The sequence below is a fragment of the Oncorhynchus mykiss genome, chromosome 5 (genome assembly GCF_013265735.2).
Source record: "Oncorhynchus mykiss isolate Arlee chromosome 5, USDA_OmykA_1.1, whole genome shotgun sequence".
NCBI classification, from domain to species: domain Eukaryota; kingdom Metazoa; phylum Chordata; class Actinopteri; order Salmoniformes; family Salmonidae; genus Oncorhynchus; species Oncorhynchus mykiss.
In genome coordinates, this window is record NC_048569.1 from 45,395,047 (window position 1) to 45,422,788 (window position 27,742).

Sequence of the window (27,742 nt, forward strand, 5' to 3'; positions counted from 1 at the left end):
CCCAATATCTGGAAATAGAAAATAGCCAATACAAAATGACTGTCGACCTGGCAGACACGCAACAGAACACCAGAGACCTATATCGCAGCGTGCATCAGTCGGGAACCCCACCTGCTGCTGCTGTCTGTGCAGTCATCTGGGCTGGCGCTGGGACTAACGTCGGGGTCGTCGTTAAGGTCGTCGTCATGGTCAGCACTACCGTCCTCTGTCATTGTGCTGTCTGTGGGGTTCGGCTGGCCGTCTGTCTGGCCGGCTGCTGCGTCTGCCTGGCTGTTACTCTGCACCGATTGGACATTGCTCTGGTCTATCCAATCAGAGACGTGTTTAAGGGCACCCTCCACGGTGGACACCAGGGTCTGGACCGCCTCCAGTTCAGACGACGATGGGTAGATGGTGGAGTGTTTGGCCATGACGTGACGGTCATCATTACCGAACGAACGGAAGGACCTCTTTAGGGGGGGAGAGAAGAGGTAAAGAAAAAGAGAGGAAGATAGATAAGAGGGAGAGAGAGAGGAGGATGGAAGGAGAGTGAGTTAGAAACACAATGAACAGTTCACACACACACACACACACACACACACACACACACATACAAACACACCCCTCTGTTTCCAAACTATTTCTCTATTTTCTATTTCTTGCAAACACAGCCAGTCTTGTTAGTAGTTCCAAGGGCACCTCTGGAGAAAAGCATTCAGCAGCAGATTAAACTTTAATCAATCAAACTCACCTCAGCTTCAACGGATGGCCAAACAAACGTCTGCCCAGGTAACATATCCTCTAACAGCCCTGTCTGCTCTGCTCTGTTCACACCCTGTCCTGTGCCGTGTGTGTGTGTGTGTTCTCACCATGCCCTGTGCTGCTGCTCCCTGCAACCGGCCGTATTGTAGTTCACTATGGAGAGGCCACTACTGGCAACTTGAATTCCATTTGCACGCTTACACACACCTCTCACCACACCCCTGTCAAACTGAACTATCTCCTAGAGCAGTGCCGGGGAGACGCAGCCAGCATTACAACGTCTGGCAACACTTTGATCTCTCAGTCTGTGTGTGTGTGTGTGTGTGTGTGTGTGTGTGTGTGTGTGTGTGTGTGTGTGTGTGTGTGTGGTTAATAACTTCAGAAAGTATTCACATCTCTTGACTTTTTTCCACATTTTTTTCGTGTTAAACCTAGAATTTAAAATGAATTAAATTGAGATTTTGCATCACTGGCCCACTCACAGTAACACAATATGAATACTGGTACTCAGTGATGTGTTGGATTTGCCCCAAATATACCGCTTTGTATTCAGGACATAAAGTTCATTTCTTTGTAATATGTTTTGCAGTTTTACTTTACTATCTTATCGCAAACATGATTGCCTTCATTTGTTTGGACCCCAGGAAGAGTAGTTGCTGCTTTGGCATTAAGCACCTCCCTCTGCAACTGGATCCTGGACTACCCTAGGTGGTAAGGGTAGGCAACAACACATCTGCCATGCTGATCCTCACCACGGGGGCCCCTCAGGGGTACGTGCTTAGTCCCCTCCTGTACTCCCTGTTCACCCCCGACTGCGTGTCCAGGCACGACTCCAACACCATCATTATGTTTTTGAAAAGTATAATATATATAATCAAATCTTGCACAATCCAGGTGTGGAAAGCGCTTAGAAAATTACCCAGAAAGACTCACAGCTGTAATCACTGCCAAATGTGCTTCTACAAAGTATTGACTCAGGGTTGTGAATATTTACGTAAATGAGATATTCCTTTTTATTTTTTAAACTCTGTCTAAAAACATTAGTGTGTGTGTAGATGGGTGAGAAAAACAACAACAATTGAATCCATTTTGAATTCAAGATGTAACTCAACAAAATGTGGAATAAGTCGAGGGGTATGAATACTTTCTGAAGGCACTGCCAGCACATGTATCATCCTTATGGGTGGGAAATCAATTTAAAGCCAATGACAGCCTCCATCTGATGGCAGCGACCCCAGCACCTCACACTGTCTGCCCCCTCTCCTAACCATCCTCAATCAAGTCGAATTCAATTGCATCCTAACCTCCCTGACTCCCCCACCTCATCTAATTCAATCAAGCAACCAGCTCTCAGCCTCCCCCTGATTCTCCCGCACTGCTAAGGGGGAGGAGGGAACAGCAGTGCTGGGGGAACTGGCCCCATTCTCTTATCTATTTCAAATTCACATCTCTACATTTTATTATTATCATCATATATTCACCCCCCCCCCCCCCCCCCCCCCCCCGTGGTATCCAATTGGTAGTTATAGTCTTGTCTCACCACTGAAACTCCCGTATGGACTCAGGAGAGGCGAAGGTCGAGAGCCGTGCCTCCTCCAAAACACAACCCAACCAAGCCGCACTGCTCCTTGACACAATGCCCACTTAACCCGGAAGCCAGCTGCACCAATGTGTCGGAGGAAACACCGTACACCTGGCAACCGTGTCAGTGTGCACCGCACCCGGCCAGCCACAAGAGTCGCTAGTGCGCGATGGGACAAGGACATCCTGCCGGCCAAACCCTCCCATAACCCGGACGACGCTGGGCCAACTATGTGCCACCCCATGGGTCTCCCGGTCGCGGCCGGCTGCGACATAACCTGGACTCGAACCCAGAATCTCTAGTGGCACAGGTAGCACCGTGATGCAGTGCCTTAGACCACTGCTCCACTCACCCCAAATCAAATCAAAGTTTATTTGTCACATGCGCGCTGCATACAACAGGTGTAGTGAACAGTGAAATGCTTACTTACAGGCTCTAACCAACAGTGCAAAAAAGTATTAGATGAACAATAGGTAGGTAAAGAAATAAAAACAACAGTAAAAAGACAAAATAAAATTTTAAAAAAATAACAGTAGCGAGGCTACATACATGTCTACACTTTAGTCATTTAGCAGACGCTCTTATCTAGAGCGACTTACAATTGGTGCATTCATCTTAAGATAGCTGGGTGAGACAACCACATATCACAATCGCCATTCGTACGTACATACATTTTCCCTAAATCAAGTAGCAAAGGCAGTGCTCGTAGGAAAATACATTTACAGTGCCTTGCGAAAGTATTCGGCCCCCTTGAACTTTGCGACCTTTTGCCACATTTCAGGCTTCAAACATAAAGATATAAAACTGTATTTTTTTGTGAAGAATCAACAACAAGTGGGACACAATCATGAAGTGGAACGACATTTATTGGATATTTCAAACTTTTTTAACAAATCAAAAACTGAAAAATTGGGCGTGCAAAATTATTCAGCCCCCTTAAGTTAATACTTTGTAGCGCCACCTTTTGCTGCGATTACAGCTGTAAGTCGCTTGGGGTATGTCTCTATCAGTTTTGCACATCGAGAGACTGAAATTTTTTTCCCATTCCTCCTTGCAAAACAGCTCGAGCTCAGTGAGGTTGGATGGAGAGCATTTGAGAACAGCAGTTTTCAGTTCTTTCCACAGATTCTCGATTGGATTCAGGTCTGGACTTTGACTTGGCCATTCTAACACCTGGATATGTTTATTTTTGAACCATTCCATTGTAGATTTTGCTTTATGTTTTGGATCATTGTCTTGTTGGAAGACAAATCTCCGTCCCAGTCTCAGGTCTTTTGCAGACTCCATCAGGTTTTCTTCCAGAATGGTCCTGTATTTGGCTCCATCCATCTTCCCATCAATTTTAACCATCTTCCCTGTCCCTGCTGAAGAAAAGCAGGCCCAAACCATGATGCTGCCACCACCATGTTTGACAGTGGGGATGGTGTGTTCAGCTGTGTTGCTTTTACGCCAAACATTTCGTTTTGCATTGTTGCCAAAAAGTTCAATTTTGGTTTCATCTGACCAGAGCACCTTCTTCCACATGTTTGGTGTGTCTCCCAGGTGGCTTGTGGCAAACTTTAAACGACACTTTTTATGGATATCTTTAAGAAATGGCTTTCTTCTTGCCACTCTTTCATAAAGGCCAGATTTGTGCAATATACGACTGATTGTTGTCCTATGGACAGAGTCTCCCACCTCAGCTGTAGATCTCTGCAGTTCATCCAAAGTGATCATGGGCCTCTTGGCTGCACCTCTGATCAGTCTTCTCCTTGTATGAGCTGAAAGTTTAGAGGGACGGCCAGGTCTTGGTAGATTTGCAGTGGTCTGATACTCCTTCCATTTCAATATTATCGCTTGCACAGTGCTCCTTGGGATGTTTAAAGCTTAGGAAATCTTTTTGTATCCAAATCCGGCTTTAAACTTCTTCACAACAGTATCTCGGACCTGCCTGGTGTGTTCCTTGTTCTTCGTGATGCTCTCTGCGCTTTTAACGGACCTCTGAGACTATCACAGTGCAGGTGCATTTATACGGAGACTTGATTACACACAGGTGGATTGTATTTATCATCATTAGTCATTTAGGTCAACATTGGATCATTCAGAGATCCTCACTGAACTTCTGGAGAGAGTTTGCTGCACTGAAAGTAAAGGGGCTGAATAATTTTGCACGCCCAATTTTTCAGTTTTTGATTTGTTAAAAAAGTTTGAAATATCCAATAAATGTCGTTCCACTTCATGATTGTGTCCCACTTGTTGTTGATTCTTCACAAAAAAATACAGTTTTATATCTTTATGTTTGAAGCCTGAAATGTGGCAAAAGGTCGCAAAGTTCAAGGGGGCCGAATACTTTCGCAAGGCACTGTATTTGAAATAAAAACATGGCTCCTCTGCTCCACATCAAATCCCTTTGTATATCGATATCCACTCCGTTCGTGCCATTTGGTGTAGCCTAACAAGTATGACAAGTTTAGCAAGACATGTTTTGACATCTTATCTGCTCCATAACATTCGCGACCTATTTAGATTCAGTATTAATCAACGACTTTACGTCATTTTATTTTATCACCATCAAGTACACATGTTTTACTCAATTCTCCTCACCCAAACACTGCTTGTGTCCTGACCTTTAGAGTAGCAGAGAGGATGACATCTCGCCTCCTATCAATCCTCTAGAAATCGCTGCCACAGCAGAACAGAAGTAGCAAACTCCATCCTAATTACACGGTGACATTTTCCAGACGACGAAGGCAGGACAGAAACGGGACTGCTTCCACAAAGGTCAACGGAATTTTTGTTCTAATCAGGAGTAACACTGCAACCTTTTCATTCCATCCCTATTTGGGTGCACATGCTGTGTTAGTGTTTTTCCTTTTATAAATGAAGTGTGTGTGTGTGTGTGTGTGTGTGTGTGTGTGTGTGTGTGTGTGTGTGTGTGCAATTCCAGAGGCGTGATACAGAATGCATAGCGGAGGTCAATTATCCTGCTCTACCATTAGTCTCCATTCATACATTCTAATATTATATCACAGTGTTTGTTTGTGTGTGTGTGTCTTCCTGCTCTGTGCAGTGCTGTGTTTAACAGGCTCCCAGTAGTAGAGTTTATGAGGTGTTTCTAATGTGAGCCATAACAGTTATAAAACACTATAAAACACCAATAAAAGCTGCAGGAACCCGGGTTTTAGGGCCACAAAGGTGTACTGTAGGTGTTGCCCCTCCCCACACTGCAGGTGAATCTGTTGCCTTTATAATCTGATACAACCTTTACAAGCTAGCTAGGCTAGCCTCATGATGGGCTTGTGGGCTTTTATATTAGACACAGGCATGGGGACCAAGCTGATAATTCTACTTACACACAAATACACACACACACACACACACACACACACACACACACACACACACACACACACACTGATTACTTGGTGAATGAGACGTCGCTGCAGCACAATGGCCCTGCATGAGACTAATGAGTTTCAGCTACCTCGCTGTGACACACACACCGTCTCGTAGCACATGCTCGGTTTATCCCACCTCGTTGTCAAACACACACTCCGTCTCGCACACACTCCGTCTCGAAGACAGCTGTCGTCGTCAACGGCCCCGCCCTCCAGCCCGCCATGAGTCCCAGAGGTCCCTCATGCAATATGTTAGCGAGACGTCTATCCAATCAAAAGCAGGATGGGGAGTAAATGAATTAGAAATTAGTTTACTATCACCGAGGATTGAAGAGCACACCTCCCGAGACTGGAGAATTAGCTGAAATACAGGGATTCTGCTCAATTTGAACACACTAAAACGTCAAAATAAATGTAAAAAGTACAATTTAAACTGAAATAGGCTGTATTCTTGCACTTCATAGACGTGGTATAAATAATGTATAAGGAGGAGCTACTTAGCTAGAAGAGCCTGGAAGGGCCTTAAAGGTTTCCCACCACAACACATACTATTAGTAATATTGTCCACAGATCCTCTACATTAGAAATGTTTAATGCCTTTTTGAACAGAGTTGAAATAGTAGTCCACTGGGAGTCGTCATCACTTGGCCACACACAATGCGGTTTGGCTACACTATTTATATTAATATATATTTACACACACACCTACACAATGCGGTTTGGCTACACTATCTATATATAAATACACACACACACACACACACACACACACACACACACACACACCCCCAGACCTGTCAGCTAGTCTGGTATCAATGCCACACAGGAGACTACTGTCAACAATCTACTACACAAAGGGGAGGGGACTGGCCTCAGTCTGACTAACTATCCCACAAATATCAATAACATATAGCCTACTACTACTTTCACAGCCACAGGTGTGAGTGGAGGGGAAGAGACAGGCACGAGCTTAAGGTAAAACAGGGAACTGTCCCTCACTTGCCTACTGTGTTAAAGCAGTCTCATCAACAGTCCAGAGACACTCATTCAACTGTATCTACAGGCAAACCACAAATGTTCACTTTCACAGCTATAGGTCGCGTGTGTGGTTAAGGATATGAACTGAAGGTGAACCACAGTGTACCTGTGTGTAGCCTATACAAAGCATTCAGAATGTATTCAGACCCCTTGACTTTTTTCACATTGTCACAGCCTTATTCTAGAATTGATTCAATTGTTTTTTTTTTCTTTCTCCTTATCTACACACAATACCCCATAATGACAAAAAGCATTGAAGGTCCCCAAGAACACACTGGCCTCCATCATTCTTAAATGGAAAAAGTTTGGAACCACCAAGACGCTAACTAGAGCTGGCTGCCCGGCAAAACTGGAGCAATCGGGGGAGACGGGCCTTGGTCAGGGAGTTGGTCAAGAACCTGATGGTCACTCTGACAGAGCTCTTGAGTTCCTCTGTGGAGATGGGAGAACCTTCCAGAAGGACAACCATCTCTGCAGCACTCCATCAATCAGGCATTTATGGTAGAGTGGCCAGACGGAAGCCACTTCTCAGTAAAAGGCACATGACAGCGCACTTGGAGTTTGCCAAAAGGCACCTAAAGGACTCTCAGACCATGAGAAACAAGATTCTCTTGTCTGATGAAACCAAGATTGCCTGAATGCCAAGAGTCATGTCTGGAGGAAACCTGGCACCATCCCTACGGTGAAGCATGGTGGTGGCAGCATCATCCTGTGGGGATGTTTTTCAGCAGCAGGGACTGGGAGAAAATGAACGGAGTAAAATACAGAGAGATTCTTTGGGGGGGTATTTTATCAATTTCAGAATAAGGCTGTAACGTAACAAAATATATCTGTGAGAGATGACAGTGTGTACATGCGGGGTCGACATTCACGGCTGCCCGCTGGCCCAGGGAGGTTGTGGAATCCCTCTGGGCCAGTCGATCATCCCGTAATAATGTGAGATTTTATCTAGGCTATATAATAGATTTATTTATTTTTTTTATTAAAAAGGATTGAATTCCAGAAGCTGTTAATTCACTATGTCCATTACTTACCACACACAACGCAAGCCGCACACATATAGTCTAGTTTGAGATAATCTGTTGGGCAGAGAGATTGCTCAGCTCTCCATCAGCTGGTTGTTGAAGACAGCGGTATGGGTAAGAAAGCCGTAGGAAAGATGTTCCAAGTTATGATATCCGCAGGTAAATGCCAAGGAAAGAATGGGTATGCAAACCAGGTATTTCAAAAGTTAAAAGTCTCGGTGGAAGATTTGCGATGCGAAATTCAGTCGTCATGCCACGGAATAGCCTACCTGAAAAATCAGACAAGCGTTCCATAACAAAGGGAAACCTGTTTCCTTCTTGCTTTTTTATCACACGTGATACCCCTAAATAACTCTTCCAACATCTCAAATGGCAAGACTGACTAGTTACCACATGGACAGACTTCATTCGTGTGTTTGTGTCGGGAGCATCTGCCGGTGGATGCAGTCTATTTAGCCAGGCAACGCCCACCTTATTCTGACATATATTAGAATGATAAGGTACAGGCCTATAAATAAGGTACAGGCCTATAAATAAGGTACAGGCCTATAAATAAGGTACATGTCAATAAGGTACAGGCCTATAAATAAGGTACATGTCAATAAGGTACAGGCCTATAAATAAGGTACAGGCCTATAAATAAGGTACAGGCCTATAAATAAGGTACAGGCCTATAAATAAGGTACATGTCAATAAGGTACAGGCCTATAAATAAGGTACAGGCCTATAAATAAGGTCCAGGCCTATAAATAAGGTACAGGCCTATAAATAATGTACATGTCAATAAGGTACAGGCCTATAAATAAGGTACATGTCAATAAGGTACAGGCCTATAAATAAGGTACAGGCCTATAAATAAGGTACAGGCCTATAAATAAGGTACATGTCAATAAGGTACAGGCCTATAAATAAGGTACAGGCCTATAAATAAGGTACAGGCCTATAAATAAGGTACAGGCCTATAAATAATGTACATGTCAATAAGGTACAGGCCTATAAATAAGGTACAGGCCTATAAATAAGGTACATGTCAATAAGGTACAGGCCTATAAATAAGGTACAGGCCTATAAATAAGGTACAGGCCTATAAATAAGGTGCAGGCATATGAATAAGGTACATGTCAATAAGGTACAGGCCTATAAATAAGGTACATGTCAATAAGGTACAGGCCTATAAATAAGGTACAGGCCTATAAATAAGGTACATGTCAATAAGGTACAGGCCTATAAATAAGGTACAGGCCTATAAATAAGGTACAGGCCTATAAATAAGGTACATGTCAATAAGATACAGGCCTATAAATAAGGTACAGGCCTATAAATAAGGTGCAGGCCTATAAATAAGGTACATGTCAATAAGGTACAGGCCTATAAATAAGGTACAGGCCTATAAATAAGGTACATGTCAATAAGGTACAGGCCTATAAATAAGGTACAGGCCTATAAATAAGGTACAGGCCTATAAATAAATAAAAAGCATTATTGTTAAAGTGGTAATGCATACTTTTGTAGCTTACATTTTGTGGGGAGTTTTATTCTATTACAACAAATATAAAACTCAGATCCTTGACAAAGTCCTTGAATTTGACTTGCCAATGTCTGCATGAACCCCGTGTAGGCTACTTGCTCAGCCCAAATGAAAATAGAATCACCTGCTGTTGAAAAACGATGCGCGCATCATTCGCTTTCCTGCCAGATCTTAACCCAGGCCAGAATATTTTTTTCCATCCGGGCAAGTAACTTTCAGCTGGCACAGGCCTGGTGTCCCACTGGCAAACGCACCTGAATGTCGAGCCCTGTACATGTTTTTGTGTTCACACTGCGGACTCCGCGGAGGGAGTATGTTCCCGCTTGACACAGACGTCAATTCAAGTGTCAATTCAACGTCTAGTCCACGTTTCACTGAAATAAACGCGGAAGCAACGTTGATTCAACCAGTGTGTGCCCAGCGGGGTGTTGTTGCTGTCCGTGTGTGTGTGTGTGTGTGTGAATGTGTGCCAACTACCCAGAGTGTTGACCTTTGCTCTCCCCTTGCTCCTGCAATTACACCACACCAATTAGAACCAGTTAGCCCACAACACATAAACACAATAGACGGCTTACTACTCGTGGTGCTCTGCTGTATAGTAAATGTGCTCTGCCCTCCAATAATAAACATCTTCAGCCCAACGTACAGTATGCAATGCACACTCCAAGTCGTTGCTATATACCCACTTACTGGTCTGGTAGCTCTGTTTCCACTCGCTATTCCACCATAAACTGGCGAAACAAGTGTGCAGACCAGGAGATTGTGTGTGCGTGTATGGTACACAGCAACTAGTGTGTAGTGAGAGCCGTGCGAGAGAGTGTTGTTGGTCTGTTGGGAACCATATGCACACCTCAGGAGGTTGGTGGCACCTTAATTTGGGGGGACGGGCTCGTGGCTATGGCTGGAGACGGAATCAATGGAAGGGCATCAAACACGTGGTGTCCGTGTGTTCGATGATTCCATCCGCTCGGCGCCAGCCATTACTATGAGCCCGTCCTCCCCTTCGGGCAGCCTCCGCTGACAGACACGCTGTTCAGTGATGCGTGTAGCACCAGTGTAAAGCACAGAGGTGTGTATCATGTCTGTATGCGCACACAATTTGTGTGTGCGTGCCACACATGTGGAGTGTGTGTCGCAACACTGGCGTGTGTCATGCCTGTGTAGGGTGTGTGTCGCGTGGCCTTAACGATTGCCGAGTGCACAGCGAGAGAAGCTGTGCGTGGTGAATGCATAGTTTGGGACAGAAGAGCGACAAGGCAGAGAGAGGAGAGGGGTATGATCAGCCCCAGGCAGATTGCATTAAAAATTCATCCTGTGATTTACCAGCACTGCGCTTGGCAGCTCTTGCACAAAAGATGGCCCCGTTTTATTGTGTTTTTTTTAACAGCCTTTCAAATTAACACACGCACGTGCACAGGCGCAAACACATGCGCACACACAGACTTGCACAGGGCAGGCACACGCACACCGCATCTTAAGAGTAGGAGTGCTGACCTCGGATCGGTTTGGCCTTTAAAATCATAAAGAATTGGGAGGCGGGACCTGATCCTTGATCAGCACTTTCAGACACTTCTGAAATACGGGCCCAGGTAGCCTAGCTAATGATATTCATTTCTGCTCTTTGCCTCTCGTAATGTGACCGTGTTCAGTATTAGTGTTTATGGGCTGCAGTAAAGGGTTATGGCTTCAGGGTGTTAAAGAGATCCGCTGACTTTGCCTTGTCTCCGAGTGCCATTTAACTGACTACCTGGGCAGAGCAAAGCTGACAAGGAACTGAGGATTAACAAGGTCGCCCCACCGTCCCTGGCGATAGATAGAGATGGAGATCCTAGAGGGATTGTGTGAGTGTGTGTGCGCGCGCACGCGTGTGCGTGTGTCTGTGCTTATATATATCTGGGTGTGTACACACGGAGGGAAAATCCAATGAAAAGACAATAAGGAAGCAGAACACTGTGCTGTGGCTTTGCAGTGCAGAGTGTTTGAGCTCCAAGGTCATCCCCACTCTCCTTACCAGCCCAGCTAGCGTTAGCACGGCCCTCATCATCAAGGGTTATTTATGAACACCCTCCGCCTTCCCTCCCACCCTGTCCACCCCTCCAGTTTTTAATAATTCATGTTGCTGCCTGCACTCCCCTGAGGCTCAACTCCAGAGTCAGGGGTAGGGACCATTAATCAATCCCTGATCTCTCTCTTCTCTTCCTCCACCTCTCTCTGTCCCTTGTTCTCTTCCTCTCCTTTCTAATTCCCCCCTCTCTCTCCTTCCTCTGACTCCTTACCTTATCCTCTCTTGTCCTCTCTCTTTCTCCCTGTTCATCTCCTCTCTCTCGTTTTCTTCCCCCCCCCCTCTCTTTGCTGATGTTCAATAGTGCTACATCGTCAGGCAGACTTCTTCTCACAGACACACAGCAATCGGCACTGCAATGTTTCACGGTGGCACTCCTCTTATCAGATCGACCTCTCTTGGCCCAACTGGTCCAACTGGTCCTTTACTGCTCAGAGTAATATTACACACCTCCCACCTTCCCCTTACCTGCAGCCAACCTCACTGTGTCTTCACTGTGACATTACCACAATCAAATCCAATTGCATTTGTCACATGCGCCGAATCGAACAGATGTAGACATTACAGTGAAATGCTTACTTACAAGCCCCTAAACAACAATGCAGCTTAAATAAAACATTTCTTTTTTTAAAGACTTAACAAAAATGAAATAAATAACAACAAATAACAAATAATTCATCTTAGTAAGCATCTATGGTGGCCTTTTGCCAGGCCGTCATTGTAAATAAGAATTTGTTCTTAATTGACCTGCCTGGTAAAATATGTTAAATAAATATAAAAAATATACTGTATATGTTGAAGATATTCAACAGACTTCCCGGTTTGTGATCTACTGAGCAAGCACTGCATTGAGCTGTATGTACGTATGCCTACTGTAGAAAATAGTCCCAGCTTTCATGGTGTAACAAAAGAGATGAACGTGTGAAGAGTTTGATTCCAAAACACGATAAACGCCAATTTTTCACATTTGCATGTGATGAATTCTCATGGGTCCCCGTCTAAAATTAATGCTTGTGGGTCCCTGTCTAAAATTAATGCTCTTGGGTCCATGTCTAAAATTAATGCTCGTGGGTCCCTGTCTGAAATGAATGCTCTTGGGTCCCTGTCTGAAATGAATGCTCGTGGGTCCCTGTCTGAAATGAATGCTCGTGGGTCCCTGTCTGAAATGAATGCTCGTGGGTCCCTGTCTGAAATAAATGCTCATGGGTCCTTGTCTGAAATGAATGCTCGTGGGTCCCTGTCTGAAATGAATGCTCGTGGGTCCCTGTCTGAAATGAATGCTCGTGGGTCCCTGTCTGAAATAAATGCTCATGGGTCCCTGTCTGAAATGAATGCTCATGGGTCCCTGTCTGAAATGAATGTTCATGGGTCCCTGTCTGAAATGAATGTTCATGGGTCCCTGTCTATATGTATGAATTATGGCTGCTTTCATATTTTTTAAACATTGTCTTAAAATGTGTTTTTTTGCTAAACACAATATGTGCTTTATCCAAAGCCATCTGTTTAGAGAGTTGGGACATTTAGTTGAAATAAAGTGATTATTTGAAAATGTATTTATTTATTTATTATGTATCGATACTTTATTACATGTAACTGTTTAAAACCCAATCTGAATACTTTTTCTATAGTTCTGTAGGCTATATAGCTTTTTGCCCCAAAACATTGATTATTTGTCTCTCTAAAATAATATTATCTTGCAATATATATACAGTACCAGTCAAAAGTTTGGACACACCTACTCATTTTAGGGTTTTTCCTATTTTTTTTAATAGTATTTTCTACATTGTAGAATAATAGTGAAGACATCAAAACTATGAAATAACACATATGGAATCATATGACCCCTCCTGTCTCAGCCTCCAGCATTTATGCTGCAATAGTTTATGTGTCGGGGGGCTTGGGTCAGTCTGTTAAATCTGGAGTATTTCTCCTGTCTTATCCAGTGTCCTGTGGGAATTGAAGTATGCTCTCTCTCTCATTCTCTCTCTATTTTTCTCTCTTTCTTTCTCTCTTTCTTTCTTTCTTTCTTTCGTTCTTTCTTTCTCCCTCTCTCTCTGGGGACCTGACCCCTCGACCATGCTTCAGGACTACCTGGCCTGATGACTCCTTGCTGTCCCCAGTCCACCTGGTATTTCTGCTGCTCCAGTTTCAACTGTTCTGCCTGCGGCTATGGAACCCTGACCTGTTCACCGGACGTGCTGCCTGTCCCTGACCTGCTGTTTTCAACTCTTTAGAGACAGCAGGAGCGGTAGAGATACTCTGAATGATCGGCTATGAAAAGTTAACTGACATTTACTCCTGAGGTGCTGACCTGTTGCACCCTCTACAACCACTGTGATTATTATTATTTGATCCTGCTGGTCATCTATGAACGCTTGAACATCTTGGCATTGTTCTGTTACAATCTCCAATCGGCACAGCCAGAAGAGGACTGGCCACCCCTCATTCCTCTCTAGGTTATTTCCTAGGTTCCGGCCTTTCTAGGGAGTTTTTCCTAGCCACCGTGCTTCTACACCTACATTGCTTGCTGTTGGGGTTTTAGGCTGGGTTTCTGTACAGCACTTTGTGACATCAGCGGATGTAAGAAGGGCTTTATAAATACATTTGATTGATATAGTAACCCAAAAAGTGTTAACTTCTCTAGGGTAGGGGGCAGAATTTGGAATTTTGGAAGAAAAGCATGGCCAAATTAAACTGCCTTCTACTCAGGCCCAGAAGATAAGATATGCATATAATTAGTAGATATTGATAGAAAACACTCTAAAGTTTCCAAAACTGTTAAAATGATGTCTGTGAGTATAACAGAACTGATTTGGCAGGCGAAACCCTGAGAAAAATCCATTCAGGAAGTAGGATTTTGTTGTTGTTGGAGTTTTCTATTCAATGCCATTACAGTATCCATTGACTTAGGACTCAAATTGCAGTTCCTTCCACTAGGACTCAAATTGCAATGCCTTCCACTAGATGTCAACAGTGTTTAGAAATTGTTTCAGGCTTGTATTCTGAAAAATTAGGGAGTAAGAGCAGTCTGAATGAGTGGACCCTGCCGTGTCACAGAGCTTTTTCATGCGCTCGACCGAGAGAGTGCCTTTCTTGTTAACCTTTTATATTGACGACGTTATTGTCTGGTTGAAATATTATAGATTATTTAGGCTACAAACAACCTGAGGATTGAATATAAACATTGTTTCTATTTCTGTTGTTTCTATGAACTTTACGGATACAATTTTGATTTTTTGTCTGCCTGTTGTGACTACGTTTGAGCCTGTGGATTACTGAAGAAAATGCGCAAACAAAACGGAGGTTTTCGGATATAAAGAGGGAATTTATCGAACAAAAGGAACATTTATTGAATATATGAATGTCTTCTGAGTGCAAACATATGAAGGTCATCAAAGGTAAGTGATTAATTTGATCTCTATTTCTGACTTGTGTAACTCTTCTACTTGGCTTGTTACTGTTTGTAATGATTTGTCTGCTGGGCTATGTTCTCAAATAATTGTACGGTATGCTTTCGCTGTAAAGTATTTTTAAAATCTGACACCGTGGTTGGATTCACAAGAAGTTAATCTTTAAACCTATGTAAAATAGTTGTATCTTTTCTGAATTTTTATAATGAGTATTTCTGTATTAGAATTTGGCGCTCTGCAATCTCACTGGATGTTGGCCACATACCCTAGAGAGGTTAAACAAATCCAAATATATTTTAGATTCTTCAAAGTAGCCTCTCTTTGCCTTGATGACAGCATTCTCTCAACCAGCTTCACCTGGAATGCTTTTCCAACAGTCTTGAAGGAGTTCCCACATATGGTGAGCACTTGTTGGCTGCTTTTCCTTCGCTCTGCGGTCCAACTCATCCCAAACTATCTCAATTGGGTTAAGGTCGGGTGATTGTGGAGGCCAGGTCATCTGATGCAGCACTCCATCACTCTCCTTCTTGGTCAAATAGCCCTTACACAGCCTGGAGGTGTGTTGGGTCATTGTCCTGTTGAAATACAAATGATAGTCCCACTAAGCGCAAACCAGATGGGATGGCGTGTCGCTGCAGTAGCCATGCTGGGTAAGTGTGCCTTGAATTCTAAATAAATCACTGACAGGGTTACCAGCAAATCACCCTCACACCTCCCCCTCCATGTTTTACGGTGGGAACCACACATGCAGAGATCATCTGTTCACCTACTCTGCGTCTCACAAAGACATGGCAGTTGGAATGCAAAATCTCAAATTTGGACTCATTGGACCAAAGGACAGATTTCCACCGGTCTTATGTCCATTGCTCGTGTTTCTTGGCCCAAGCAAGTCTCTTCTTATTATTGGTGTCCTTTAGTAGTGGTTTATTTGCAGCAATTTGACCATGAAGGCCTGATTCACGCAGTCTTCTCTGAACTGTTGATGTTGAGATGTGTTTGTTACTGGGGCTGATAACTGGGGCTGATAACTTTAATGAACTTATCCTCTGCAGCAGAGGTAACTCTGGGTCTTCCTTTCCTGTGGCCGTCCTCATGAGAGACAGTTTCATCATAGCGCTTGATAGTTTTTGCGACTGTACTTAAAGAAACTTTTAAAGTTCTTAAAATTTTCCAGATTGACTGACCTTCATGTCTTAATGTAATGATGGACTGTTGTTTCTCTTTGCTTATATGAGCTGTTCTTGCCATAATACGGGCTTGGTCTTTTACGAAATAGGGCTATCTTTTGTATACCACCCCTACCATGTCACAACACAACTGATTGGCTCAAACGCATTTAACTTCTTCGATATAGGGGGCGCTCTTTTAATTTTTGGATGAAAAACGTTCCCATTTTAAACAAGATATTTTGTCACAAAAAGATGCTTGACTATGCATATAATTGACAGCTTTGGAAAGAAAACTCTTACGTTTCCAAAACTACAAAGATATTGTCTGTGAGTGCCACAGAACTGATGTTACAGAAAAAACCCAGATAAAAATACAATCAGGAAGTGCCGCATTTTTTGAAACCGCATCATGGCAATGACTCCTTATATGGCTGTGACGGAGCTAGGAGTCAGCTTACCCTTTCCACGTTTTCCCCAAGGTGTCTGCATCATTGTGACGTATTTGTAGGCATATCATTGGAAGATTGACCATAAGAGACTACATTTACCAGGTGGTCGCTTGGTGTCCTCCGTCGCAATTATTGCGTAATCTCCAGCTGCAGTATTTTTCAGTTTTCTTCTGATGAGAAGCCAGCTGCCACCACTGATAGATTATCGAATAGATATGTGAAAAACACCTTGAGGATTGATTCTAAACAACGTTTGCCATGTTTCTGTCGATATTATGGAGCTAATTTGGGAAAAAGTTTGGCGTTGTAAGTGACTGCATTTTCGTTTTTTTTTCTTAGCCAAACGTGATGAACAAAACTGAGCTATTTCTCTTACACAAATAATATTTTTGGGAAAAAATGAACATTTGCTATCTAACTGAGAGTCTCGTCATTGAAAACATCCGAAGTTCTTCAAAGGTAAATTATTTTATTTGAATGCTTTTCTTGTTTTTGTGAAAATGTTGCATGCTGAATGCTAGGCTTAATGCTATGCTATGCTATCAATACTCTTACACAAATGCTTGTGTAGCTTTAGTTAAAGCATATTTTGAAAATCTGAGATGACAGTGTTGTTAAGAAAAAGGCTAAGCTTGTGTTTCAATATATTTATTTCATTTCATTTGCGATTTTCATGAATAGGAAACGTTGCGTTATGGTAATGAGCTTGAGGCTATGATTACTCTCCCGGATACGGGATTGCTCGACGCTAGAGGTTAAGAAGGAAAAATTCCACAAATTAACTTTTAACAAGGCACACGTGTTAATTGAAATAAATTCCAGGTGACTACTTCATGAAGCTGGTTGAGAGAATGTGCAAAGCTGTCATCAAGGCAAAGCGGACGGCTACTTTGAAGAATATCAAATATTTGTTGGTTACTACATGTGTTATTTCATCATTTTGATGTCTTCACTATTATTATACAATGTAGAAAATAGTAAAAATATATATAAAAAAATTGTAATGAGTAGGAGTGTCCAAAGTTTGACTGGTACTGTCTTTTCACAAGCCCTTAAGAAGAAACAATAAAAGCTCTCTCTTTCACAAGATGTGTTCTTAATTCATTCAAATTTACCAACATTTCTGAAAAATCCATATATGGCATTTTCTTAAACTCTTGATATTGACACTACGCACTCATCCTAAACATTCTGACAGGAAGCTCTTGCACAAGCAAAAACACACACACACACTACTTACCATGCCTGCGAAAGGAGTGGGTGCTCCTTGTCCGTCTCCTTGTGTGGCCCGGGTGTGTTGCCGGGGCAGCTCTGTGTTGTCAGGACAGGTCAGGGGTCTCCTCTGCTCTCTGACTCCTCCTCATACGCTCCCCTCAGAGCCCCCTGCCTACAGACCTGATCTGCTTCCCTCTGTCTCACCTGGAGATGGAGGGAGGGAGGGAGTGAGAGAGAGGGAGGAGAGAGAGAGAGAGAGAGAGATGGATGGCGAGAGGCAGAGAGAGGGATGAGGGAGAAACGAGAGAGACAAAGGGAAAGACTGATCATTGAGATTCACGATTCGCGGCCATTGTCGCACCCCCCCCCCACAAACACCCACCACCTAAGCCCATTTTTTTATGCAGAAAAAAACATTGCAGCTGCAGTAATACATACTCTCTCTTTGCCCCCTTCCTCTTTTTGTTAAAGCTTCAAACCCCGTGTCTCATCTACACCTCCCCATCTGCACTCAGCTGATACTGTACACACACTCCCTTTCCTGTTTCATTCATAACACGCGAGCGCACACACACACACACACACACACACACACACACACACACACTCTTCTCTGCAGGGGTTAGGGCCTAGTCTTTGTCTGCTGGTGGAGTAAGAGGAGATGAGAGAGCGCGGCTAAACTAAAGACGAGACGGTCGGGTCTTATTCATATTTCATGATGCTACGCTTGTTTTTATAGGCTGATACGCACACATACATACACACACACACACACTGACAGATACATACACAAACACACAATGACAGACAGATAAGCCAACGCACCACACACACACATATTCAAAAAACGCTCCGCTCCAGTTTGGGTGATTTATCTAGCCTAAATTATTCCACTGCCCACTCAAGCCTGTCCTATCGGTCTGTCAGCTCTTCCCCGTACTCTCCTTTCTCTGGCCTCGTCTGCTCCTTTTATTGGAACCATTCGGCCGAGCAGATTAACTCCTATTCATCATAATCATCAACTATCGTCTATGTATCACAGATTAACCAGGGGAGTCAGTCAGGGTAAAGTTTGACCCGTTAATCCCGCTGGTCATCTGCATTAATCCAGCCATGTTCCTAATGTGGTTTCCCTGGAAAACAATCTCCATTCCCATGGATTAGGTCAACTAGGCAGCTACGCCAGGCTGTGCTACGTGGCACGCGGGCAAGGGGGAGGGCTGGAGGCCCAGGGAGAGACGCCCAGGAAGATAGGACACATACACAGGTCACACGCCCTCCAGCTCCATGCGTCAAGAGGGCAGAGGGCAGATACATTGGGGATTTAACCTCTTGTCGTAAACAACAGCCGTATAGCAGAGGTGAAACCCTACCCAATCCTCCCCGCCCTGTCCTGTATGGAATGCCGTTAGGGTCCCCCGTGTCTCAATATCCATCATCAATATCCATCAACTAGGACACTCTTGACTCCTGACACACAATCCAGCAGTCTCTCTAGCTGCTCTGCACTGCAGTGTTTTTGACTGGGTGCTGCTGGACCAACCAACCATCCACCAACCACACACAACACCACTAAAGCAACACCACACCACGGGAACTGTGTGGAGGAGCTGTATGGAGGAGCTGTATGGAGGAACTGTATGGAGGAGCTGTATGAAGGAGCTGTATGGAGGAGCTGTATGGAGGAGCAAAATGAAAGGAGCTGTATGGAGGAGCTGTATGGAGGAGCTGTATGGAGGAGCTGTATGGAGGAGCTGTATGGGTTCACGGCTGTCGTTAAGGATTGTTGTAAACACTAAACACCCTTGGTTTAGTCACACATGGTGGTTCCCATAAGTGTAGTTTTCTATCAACTGTCATGGCTCTAGCCTAGTTCCAGATCATTGCGACCAGTCATTGTGACTATATGAGTTGGCAAGACAGCACAAGACAGGTGGTCTTCTATGAACGTTTGAGCATTTTGAAGAACGATCTGGCCTTAATGGCCATGTACTTTAATCATCTCCACCTGGCACAGCCAGAAGAGGACTGGGCACCCCTCAGAGCCTGGTTCCTGAGTTTTTTCTAGCCACCATGCCTCTATATCTGCATTGCTTGCTCTCTGGGGTTTTAGGCTCGGTTTTTTTATAAGCACTTTGTGACAACTGCTGTTGAGAAAAGGGCTATATAAATACATTTGGTTATTTACAAACAGATCTGGGTCCAGGCTATAATGGCTCCACTTTATGAAAAAGCTCACTTTGTGTTTACATTTAAACTCACAGTGATACTATCCAGATATGGCCTGGTCACATGTCACAGTCTCATAACAGGAAGTGACCTCGCCCACTCAAGAACCATTATGCGAAACTTCACCAGGAAGTAGATAATAGTCATAACATAACAACAATGGGGGATGGGAGATGTGGGCGGGTCACGGCAACAACTTTCAGTTGAGAACAGAGAGATCCAGTATCACCTAACCTGTTCATGTGAAACACAACGAACGCATTCATCAACTAAAGGGGGTGTAGTTATGTAAATAATAGAAGTTGCCCAACACGAGGCCTACTAGTTTGGCAAATACCAAATCACCTGGAGAGAGAAGGATGCTGTAACCAGTATGATGACATTTCTACGTTTCTGTGCAGTGACACGAAGCAGCTCCTCTCATTCCCTCCTGTTGAAGCTGTGATCGAAGAGAAAACTCTCTGAAGCGAGTGAAGAAGTCGCTGACACTTTTCCAGACATGCAAAAATATTTTGATTCTAGCTAGCCTCCATCTAGCCACCAGTGAGAGGAGAGCAGTATCTGTAAGGTAAGTGTACATCACAGTGAGTCCTACCTGCCGATGTGTGTGTGTGTGTGTGTGTGTGTGTGTGTGTGTGTGTGTGTGTGTGTGTGTGTGATTATGTGCGTGCTAGCACGTGCAAGCGTGCGTTCGTGCACGTGCCTTCTTGCCCGCCTGTGAGTGTAATACAAATGGCTCTTCAGCAGTCGGCCCCGTGCAGCCTGTCCTGTCCTCTGCTGCCCGTAGTGAACTCATTAGCCCTACAGACTTGAGGAAAATGAACTGGGTGACAGCCACTTAACCATGGGAATGACTCCACCGAGACGGAAACCACACAGCTATCAAAGAGCCAGCAGCCAGCCTAGGGCTGGGCGATATATTGAATTAATTTGATGAATTCAAAATGATGCCTTCGTCGCCCCTTCTGTGCTGTGTGCACTTGTGCACCTTCCCACTCGCACACAGACACCAAGCCCATCCCCCTGCCACTCACAACAACAAAGATGAAAGATCACATCTTCCTCCCTGACAACAAGCGGTTTCAACTTGGTATTTGCGTTTGAGGTTTGGTCCAACAGAATCGGTCGATTTCCCCTTCTAACAATACCCTTTTTACGTCTCAACTGACAAAGTTGAGAACAGAGCAGACCCCACTACAACGGGAGTATCAATGAACATTATTGTGGAAAATTCCTGCTAGCTGTCTAGTCTGTGATTTATAAATGTGCAATGAGCATAAAAAAATATGGATTTATATAGGGAATTGACAACTCGTTCTCATTTGGAGAAATAAGCATCTTCTTACCTGGGTAGGCCACTTGATTTCAACATCTAAACAAAATGAACAGGCCGTGTTGTTCAAACAGGTGGAGACGGACAGGAGGGTGTATTCATAACAGCTCAACTGTTCTACCTTAACAAGCAAATAGATCCTAGATCCAAGTTGACTAGACTTGCGCTGAGACCTGCACTGTGCATGGTTCTTGTTCCATTTGTAACTAAAAAGGGCATCGACAGAGTTGAAAGCCAGATCAGTGATTGTTGCAAAACACAGGTTAAACCATTTTGATCAAATAATGACATTATTTAAACTAAATGACTTGTTGCGGAAGGCTTTTATTTCGCCTAGGTATAAATGTACAAACCCTGAATTCATTCAATTATTCCTGACTGTTTGAAATTGTGCAACGACGTGTATTTAGAGAAAACATTTTACAAAATGGAGATATATATCGCAAATCGCCCATTAGTTTGAGAAAATCGAGATATGATTTTCAGAACATATCGCCCAGCCTTTCTCTGTCTGTCTGTCTGTCCGTCCGTCTGTCTGTCCGTATGCGGGAGACCACCTGACAAGAGAACATGTAATATTGTCGTATTGACAATGCCCTCTCTCCCTTTTCTCTTTCGCTTGTTTTTCTTCTTACAGCCACACACACAAAAAAGGGCAACGCACGTGCGCACAGATCTTGTTGGCCTGGGTTACACCCTGTGTGTTTTGCCGACATGACATAGGCCAGATACGATCTAGCAAACGACTAGCCAGGGACAACAGTTGAGTGTGTCAGTATAGGTTGACTGGCACGAGCTGATAAGATAACGTTAATTTAGGCCCTTCCCTTGCTCTGCTCTGTGAGCCTGTGGCTGAGCGTGTGACACAGCAGCAGCAGTTGGGTCCCCTGGAAGAAGGGTCTCTATCTGTGCTGCTCCGCTATAGGCTATTCATCTTAGAGCACGGTGCTCCACAACGTGCGCGCACACACACACACACACACACACACACACACACACACACACACACTTGACTTCTCTCAACAGCCGTCGCAGTAAACACCAGACACGGGCCTAGTACTAATCGCTCACAGTGCGCGTTCTATACTTTCAGAGACCATTGAATCCCGTTAAATGTTCAGCTGGTTGTACAGTCGTGGCCAAAAGTTTTGAGAATGACACAAATATTCATTTCCACAAAGTTTGCTGCTTCAGTGTCTTTAGATATTTTTGTCAGATGTTACTATGGAATACTGAAGTATAATTACAAGCATTTCATAAGTGTCAAAGGCGTTTATTGACAATTACATGAAATAATGCAAAGAGTCAATGTTTGCAGTGTTGACCCTTCTTTTTCAAGACCTCTGCAATCCGCCCTGGCATGCTGTCAATTAACTTCTGGGCCACATCCTGACTGATGGCAGCTCATTCTTGCATAATCAATGCTTGGAGTTTGTCAGAATATGTGGGTTTTTGTTTGTGCACCCGACTCTTGAGGATTGACCGCAAGTTCTCAATGGGATTAAAGTGTGAGGAGTTTCCTGGCCATGGACCCAAAATATCAATGTTTTGTTCCCCGAGCCACTTAGTTATCACTTTTGCCTTATGGCAAGGTGCTCCATCATGCTGGAAAAGGCATTGTTCATCACCAAACTGTTCCTGGATGGTTGGGAGAAGTTGCTCTCGGAGGATGTGTTGGTACCATTCTTTATTCATGGCTGTGTTCTTAGGAAAAATTATGAGTGAGCCCACTCCCTTGGCTGAGAAGCAACCCCACACATGAATGGTCACTGATGGCATGACACAGGACTGATGGTAGTGCTCACCTTGTCTTCTCCAGACAAGCTTTTTTCCGGATGCCCCAAACAATCGGAAAGGGGATTCATCAGAGAAAATGATTTTACCCCAGTCCTCAGCAGTCCAATCCCTGTACCTTTTGCAGAATATCAGTCTGTCCCTGATGTTTTTCCTGGAGAGAAATGGCTTCTTTGCTGCCCTTCTTGACACCAGGCCATCCTCCAAAAGTCTTCGCCTCACTGTGCGTGCAGATGCACTCACACCTGCCTGCTGCCATTCCTGAGCAAGCTCTGTACTGGTGGTGCCCGATCCCACAGCTGAATCAACTTTAGGAGACGGTTCTGGCGCTTGCTGGACTTTCTTGGGCGCCCTGAAGCCTTCCTCACAACAATTGAACCACGCTCCTTGAAGTTCTTGATGATCCGATAAATGGTTGATTTTGGTGCAATCTTACTGGCAGCAATATCCTTGCCTGCAATATCCTTGCCTGTGAAGCCCTTTTTGTGCAAAGCAATGATGACGGCACGTGTTTCCTTGCAGAGGAAGAACAATGATTCCAAGCACCAGCCTCCTTTTGAAACTTTCAGTCTGTTATTCAAATTCAATCAGCATGACAGAGTGATCTCCAGCCTTGTCCTCGTCAACACTCACACCTGTGTTAACGAGAGAATCACTGACATGATGTCAGCTGGTCCTTTTGTGGCAGGGCTGAAATGCAGTGGAAATGTTTTTTGGGGATTCAGTTAATTTGCATGGCAAAGAGGGACTTTGCAATTAATTGCAATTCATCTGATCACTCTACATAACATTCTGGAGTATATGCAAATTGCCATCATACAAACTGAGGCAGCAGACTTTGTGAAAATTCATATTTGTGTCATTCTCAAAACTTTTGGCCAAGCATGAGTTTTTACTAATAAGCCTAGACTAGCAGGCCAGTTAGTCGCCCAGCGATCTAAAACAACTCAATTAACCCCATTAAACACACACCAGAGAGGATAGTCAACGCAGCCCCTCAGAACAGAACACACACACACATAGAACAAGTGGGCTCCCTCTGCAGAGGATAATGGAGTGGGACTGCAGACAGACAGCGTGGTTCAGTTCTACGTCATCACATCAACAGCAAGCCAATGGAGCCAATGAGACGAGACTGATTTGGTTGTGTAGGCCTCACTCCCCAGTCAACATCTCACAAGGCCGAGCAGCGTACAGACAGAATAGTGTAGGACCCCTAGAAGGGCTTTGATTTGTTCAGAAAGGAGCGGAGCGGAGCAGAGAGGAGACATTAACATGGGAACAGATGTGCGAGGCTGTATTTAACCTAAGTGTTTCTGGATGAGAGCACTGACACAGTAAAAGCCTTGTTGGGTAGAGGAGATGGTTTAAAAAGACAGACGCCTGCTGTGACCGACTGGCTTGCCTTCCCCGAAAACAAAAAACTCTCTGCTCCCCCCCCCCCCCCTCCACCCCTCCTCTCCTAGCTCCTGCTCCTCTTTCTCCTCTTCTCTTACGCTTTCCTCTCCCCCTCTCCTGTCATTTCTCCATTCTCTCTCCACTCCTCCATCCTCTCTTCTTCTCTCCTCTACCGTGGTCTCCCTTATTGTCTTCTTCTCTAACCCATGGACTCACACAGAGCAGAGACGTGCTGGTGCCAATAACACCTCCTTTTCCTCCATCTCCCACTCTCCTTTACTTCTTTCTCTGACTTGAGTCAGGTTTCAAGGATGGACTTTTTCTGGCATAGACAAACTACATCACTGTCTACATCACTACTTTAACCGAAATAAAATACAAAGAAAAAGGAGCTATTGAGATGTGGATCGTGGAGGTTATTTTTAACGAGATCATTTGGCAAGTGGCTAGTTTGCAACAACTCCAGGGCAAAGGTTTTTTTTTGCCTGCAAACATTGGTTTTGAATCGCAACGTCCTGGCATGTCTGCCTCGTGATTTGTTGGGAGAGTTGTCTGTCTGAAGAGGACCTACCCCCGGGAACAATTTATTTTCCAATAAAAGTTGCCAAAAGAGGTCCATCACTGAAACCAGACCCTGGTCACTGTTGAATAGGGTCGGCTTTTTCGAGACTACTCCAAGAGAGGATCCCATCATTACAGAAGAATAAAGAGGTGGTGGCTGTGAGGCTCCCAAGCAGCACTGCTCTGATTAATGACTGAAATATTAAAAAGAGAGACAGAGAAAGGAACTGAGAGAGAGAGGATAGAGAAGGAGCGACAGACAGAAAGTGAGAGCGAGAGATAGGAGAGAGAGAGAGAGAGAGAGAGAGAGAAGAGAGAGAGAGAGAGAAAGAGAGGCAGGATCACACCTGGAGGGGAGAGAGAGAGAGAGAGAGAGAGAGAGAGAGAGAAGAGAGAGAGAAAGAGAGGGGGGAGAGAGAGAGAGAGAGAAGAGAGAGAGAGAGAGAAAGAGAGGGGGGAAAGAGAGGGGGGGGGGTCTGTCAGTCAATGAGAAGCTGGCTCTGTACACAGCGCCTCGGGCTGCAATCCTACCGCTGCAAACAATTACAGGCTCACCTGCGACTGAGAGGAACATGGAAGCCAATCTCCCACCCAGCTGGAGGGGGATAAGCACTCGCTAACAGGGTACTGCCACTTAGAACGTAAACACACACGCACGCACGTGCACACACACACACACACACACGCGCACACGCACGCATACACACACGCACGCACAGACATCAACGCTCTCCTCTTAACACCACAACAGAACACTCAGGAGTCAGAATGGAATAGCAGTTAGGCCTAACTACCATTGCTGCTCATTATTTTGTCCCTCTAAACACTATAGTTTAATTACAAACAAAAGCAGGGACTCACTGAGTTTGACTGTACATTTTTTATTTGACTGGAAACAAAGGTTGAGAAATGAGTGATCCACTTTTACTGATATAATTAGCATGTAATGTAGTGAGGAAGGATCAGTCATACAAAATAACGTATCTAGTATTAGAATGTCTGTAATCTAGCATTACAGTGTTAGTCATACGGCCTGGCCCATAATTATTGGCACCCCTTGAGCAAAAAAAGACTGGGCTATACTACTGCATGCTAATTTCCAGGGAGAAAATCTATTATTGCAAACCAATAGAATTTCTCAGAGAAAGAGATTTTGTTTATCAAGTAATAAAAAACGTTTAAAAAAAGATAGGGGTCAGAATTATTGGCACCCCTGTTTTCAATACTCCAGCAGCCTCCCCTTCCAGGATAACGACACTGAGCCTTTTTCTTTAACGTTGGATAAGATTGGGGTTGTTGTCTTGCTGGATTGATCCACTTGCGGCCAGGCAGAGACAACCAGGTTTTTGACTAAAATGTCCCGGTACTTGGTAAAGTTCAAGATGCCGTTGACTTTAACAAGGCCCCCAGGACCAGTGGAAGCAAAATATCCCCATAACATTAACTATTCACCATCATATGTCAGCTCATCTTGCAAGACCACAGCCCGACCTCCCAGCTCACCGCAGCCAGAAATCACACTGAAACAGTGCAGAACCACACCAGGTATGTACTCCGCACACGAATATTCCATTCAAACCAAGACTAAAACCCTCCATTTACCATGCCGACAAATTTGTAGCCCGCTTTTTCTTTATATCTGAAAGGTACTGCCAGTATCAAAGCCTAGACTTTTATTTCTGCCAAGCGAGTTATTCATGATTGCGGTATTATGTTTAAGTCCCGCCAAAAGCCTCAGTATGAAACGTTGCCTTTTATCTTACCGGCTTTTAAATAATGAACGCTCTATTGTCCGACATCAAACTTGTCCCTGTCAATCACAAAGCTTCACAGAAAGGCTTTTTAATGCATTTATTCTCACAATGTAAATGTACGTAGTTCTGTCCTTCAGCTGTTCTTGCCTATTGTTCATTTGGCATTTGGCCTGGGGGGAACGCGTGCCATTTAATCATTTATTCTTGACTTTGACAAGTAGGCTAAATATTTAACGGCTCTTATATTTAGCTAATAAACGACGTGTTAATCATATGCAATCGTTTAAACTATTAAACTACTATTTAAACTACGAATCTTTCTTTAGCCAAAGCAAATGGTGGGGAGTTTGAAAGGGGAGAAGGCGTGCGATGCTCTGATCCCATTGGCTGGTGATGATACGTTTAACGCAGTATTAGGCCTAATATTTAGACCACGAATGATGGGTTAATACGAATGAGCTTCTTCCGCTATATATAATCTCTCTTTTCCAGATGTGCCTGTGCGCAATTACGCAAGCATTGGAGTCACGAAAGCTATAGGTTACAATATCTTGTTGGACATTTATCTTGAGCATGTTTTGCTACCGATTAGTCCTCTTTAGATAACCGTCTGCTGATACTATACAAATATCAGTTGGCGAGGACGTTTGCTAGGAAGGTACCAACGTGCATGATACACTGTACAAAAGTATGTGGACACCCCTTCAAATTAGTGAATTCGGCTATTTCAGCCACACTCATTGCTGACAGGTGTATAAAATTTAGCACACAGCCGTGCAATCTCTGTAGACAAACATTGGCAGTAGAATGGCCTTACCGAAAGAGCTCAGTGACTTTCAACGTGGCAACGTCATAGGATGCCACCTTTCCAACAATTCCGTTCATAATATTACGGCCCTCCTAGAGATGTCCCGGTCAACTGTAAGTGGGGGCGGCAGGTAGCCTAGTGGTTAGAGCGTTGGGCCAGTAACCAAAAGGTTGCTGAATTGATTCCATGATCTGACAATGTAAGCTCTGTCGTTCTGCCCCTGAACAAGGCAGTTAACCCACTGTTCTCCGGTAGGCCGTCATAGTCAA

General features: G+C 44.1%; 1 protein-coding gene across 5 annotated transcripts in view; it reads right to left on the bottom strand.

Annotated features, from left to right (window-relative positions):
- The window catches only part of LOC110523936 (spermatid perinuclear RNA-binding protein), a 129,413-nt gene that overhangs the window by 52,408 nt on the left and 49,263 nt on the right, over window positions 1–27,742 (bottom strand). For 3 of the 5 annotated variants that reach the window (XM_021603094.2, XM_021603093.2, XM_021603091.2), the window contains 2 exons: window positions 17,622–17,800; window positions 112–449 (listed from right to left, as the gene is read on the bottom strand). In XM_021603094.2, coding sequence (XP_021458769.2) covers window positions 112–449; window positions 17,622–17,624 — 341 coding nt within the window. In that variant the 5' untranslated portion in view covers window positions 17,625–17,800. Of the gene's footprint in view, window positions 1–111; window positions 450–730; window positions 848–17,621; window positions 17,801–27,742 lie in introns of those variants that run through there. The other 2 variants (XM_036977667.1, XM_036977668.1) reach the window with 2 other exon arrangements.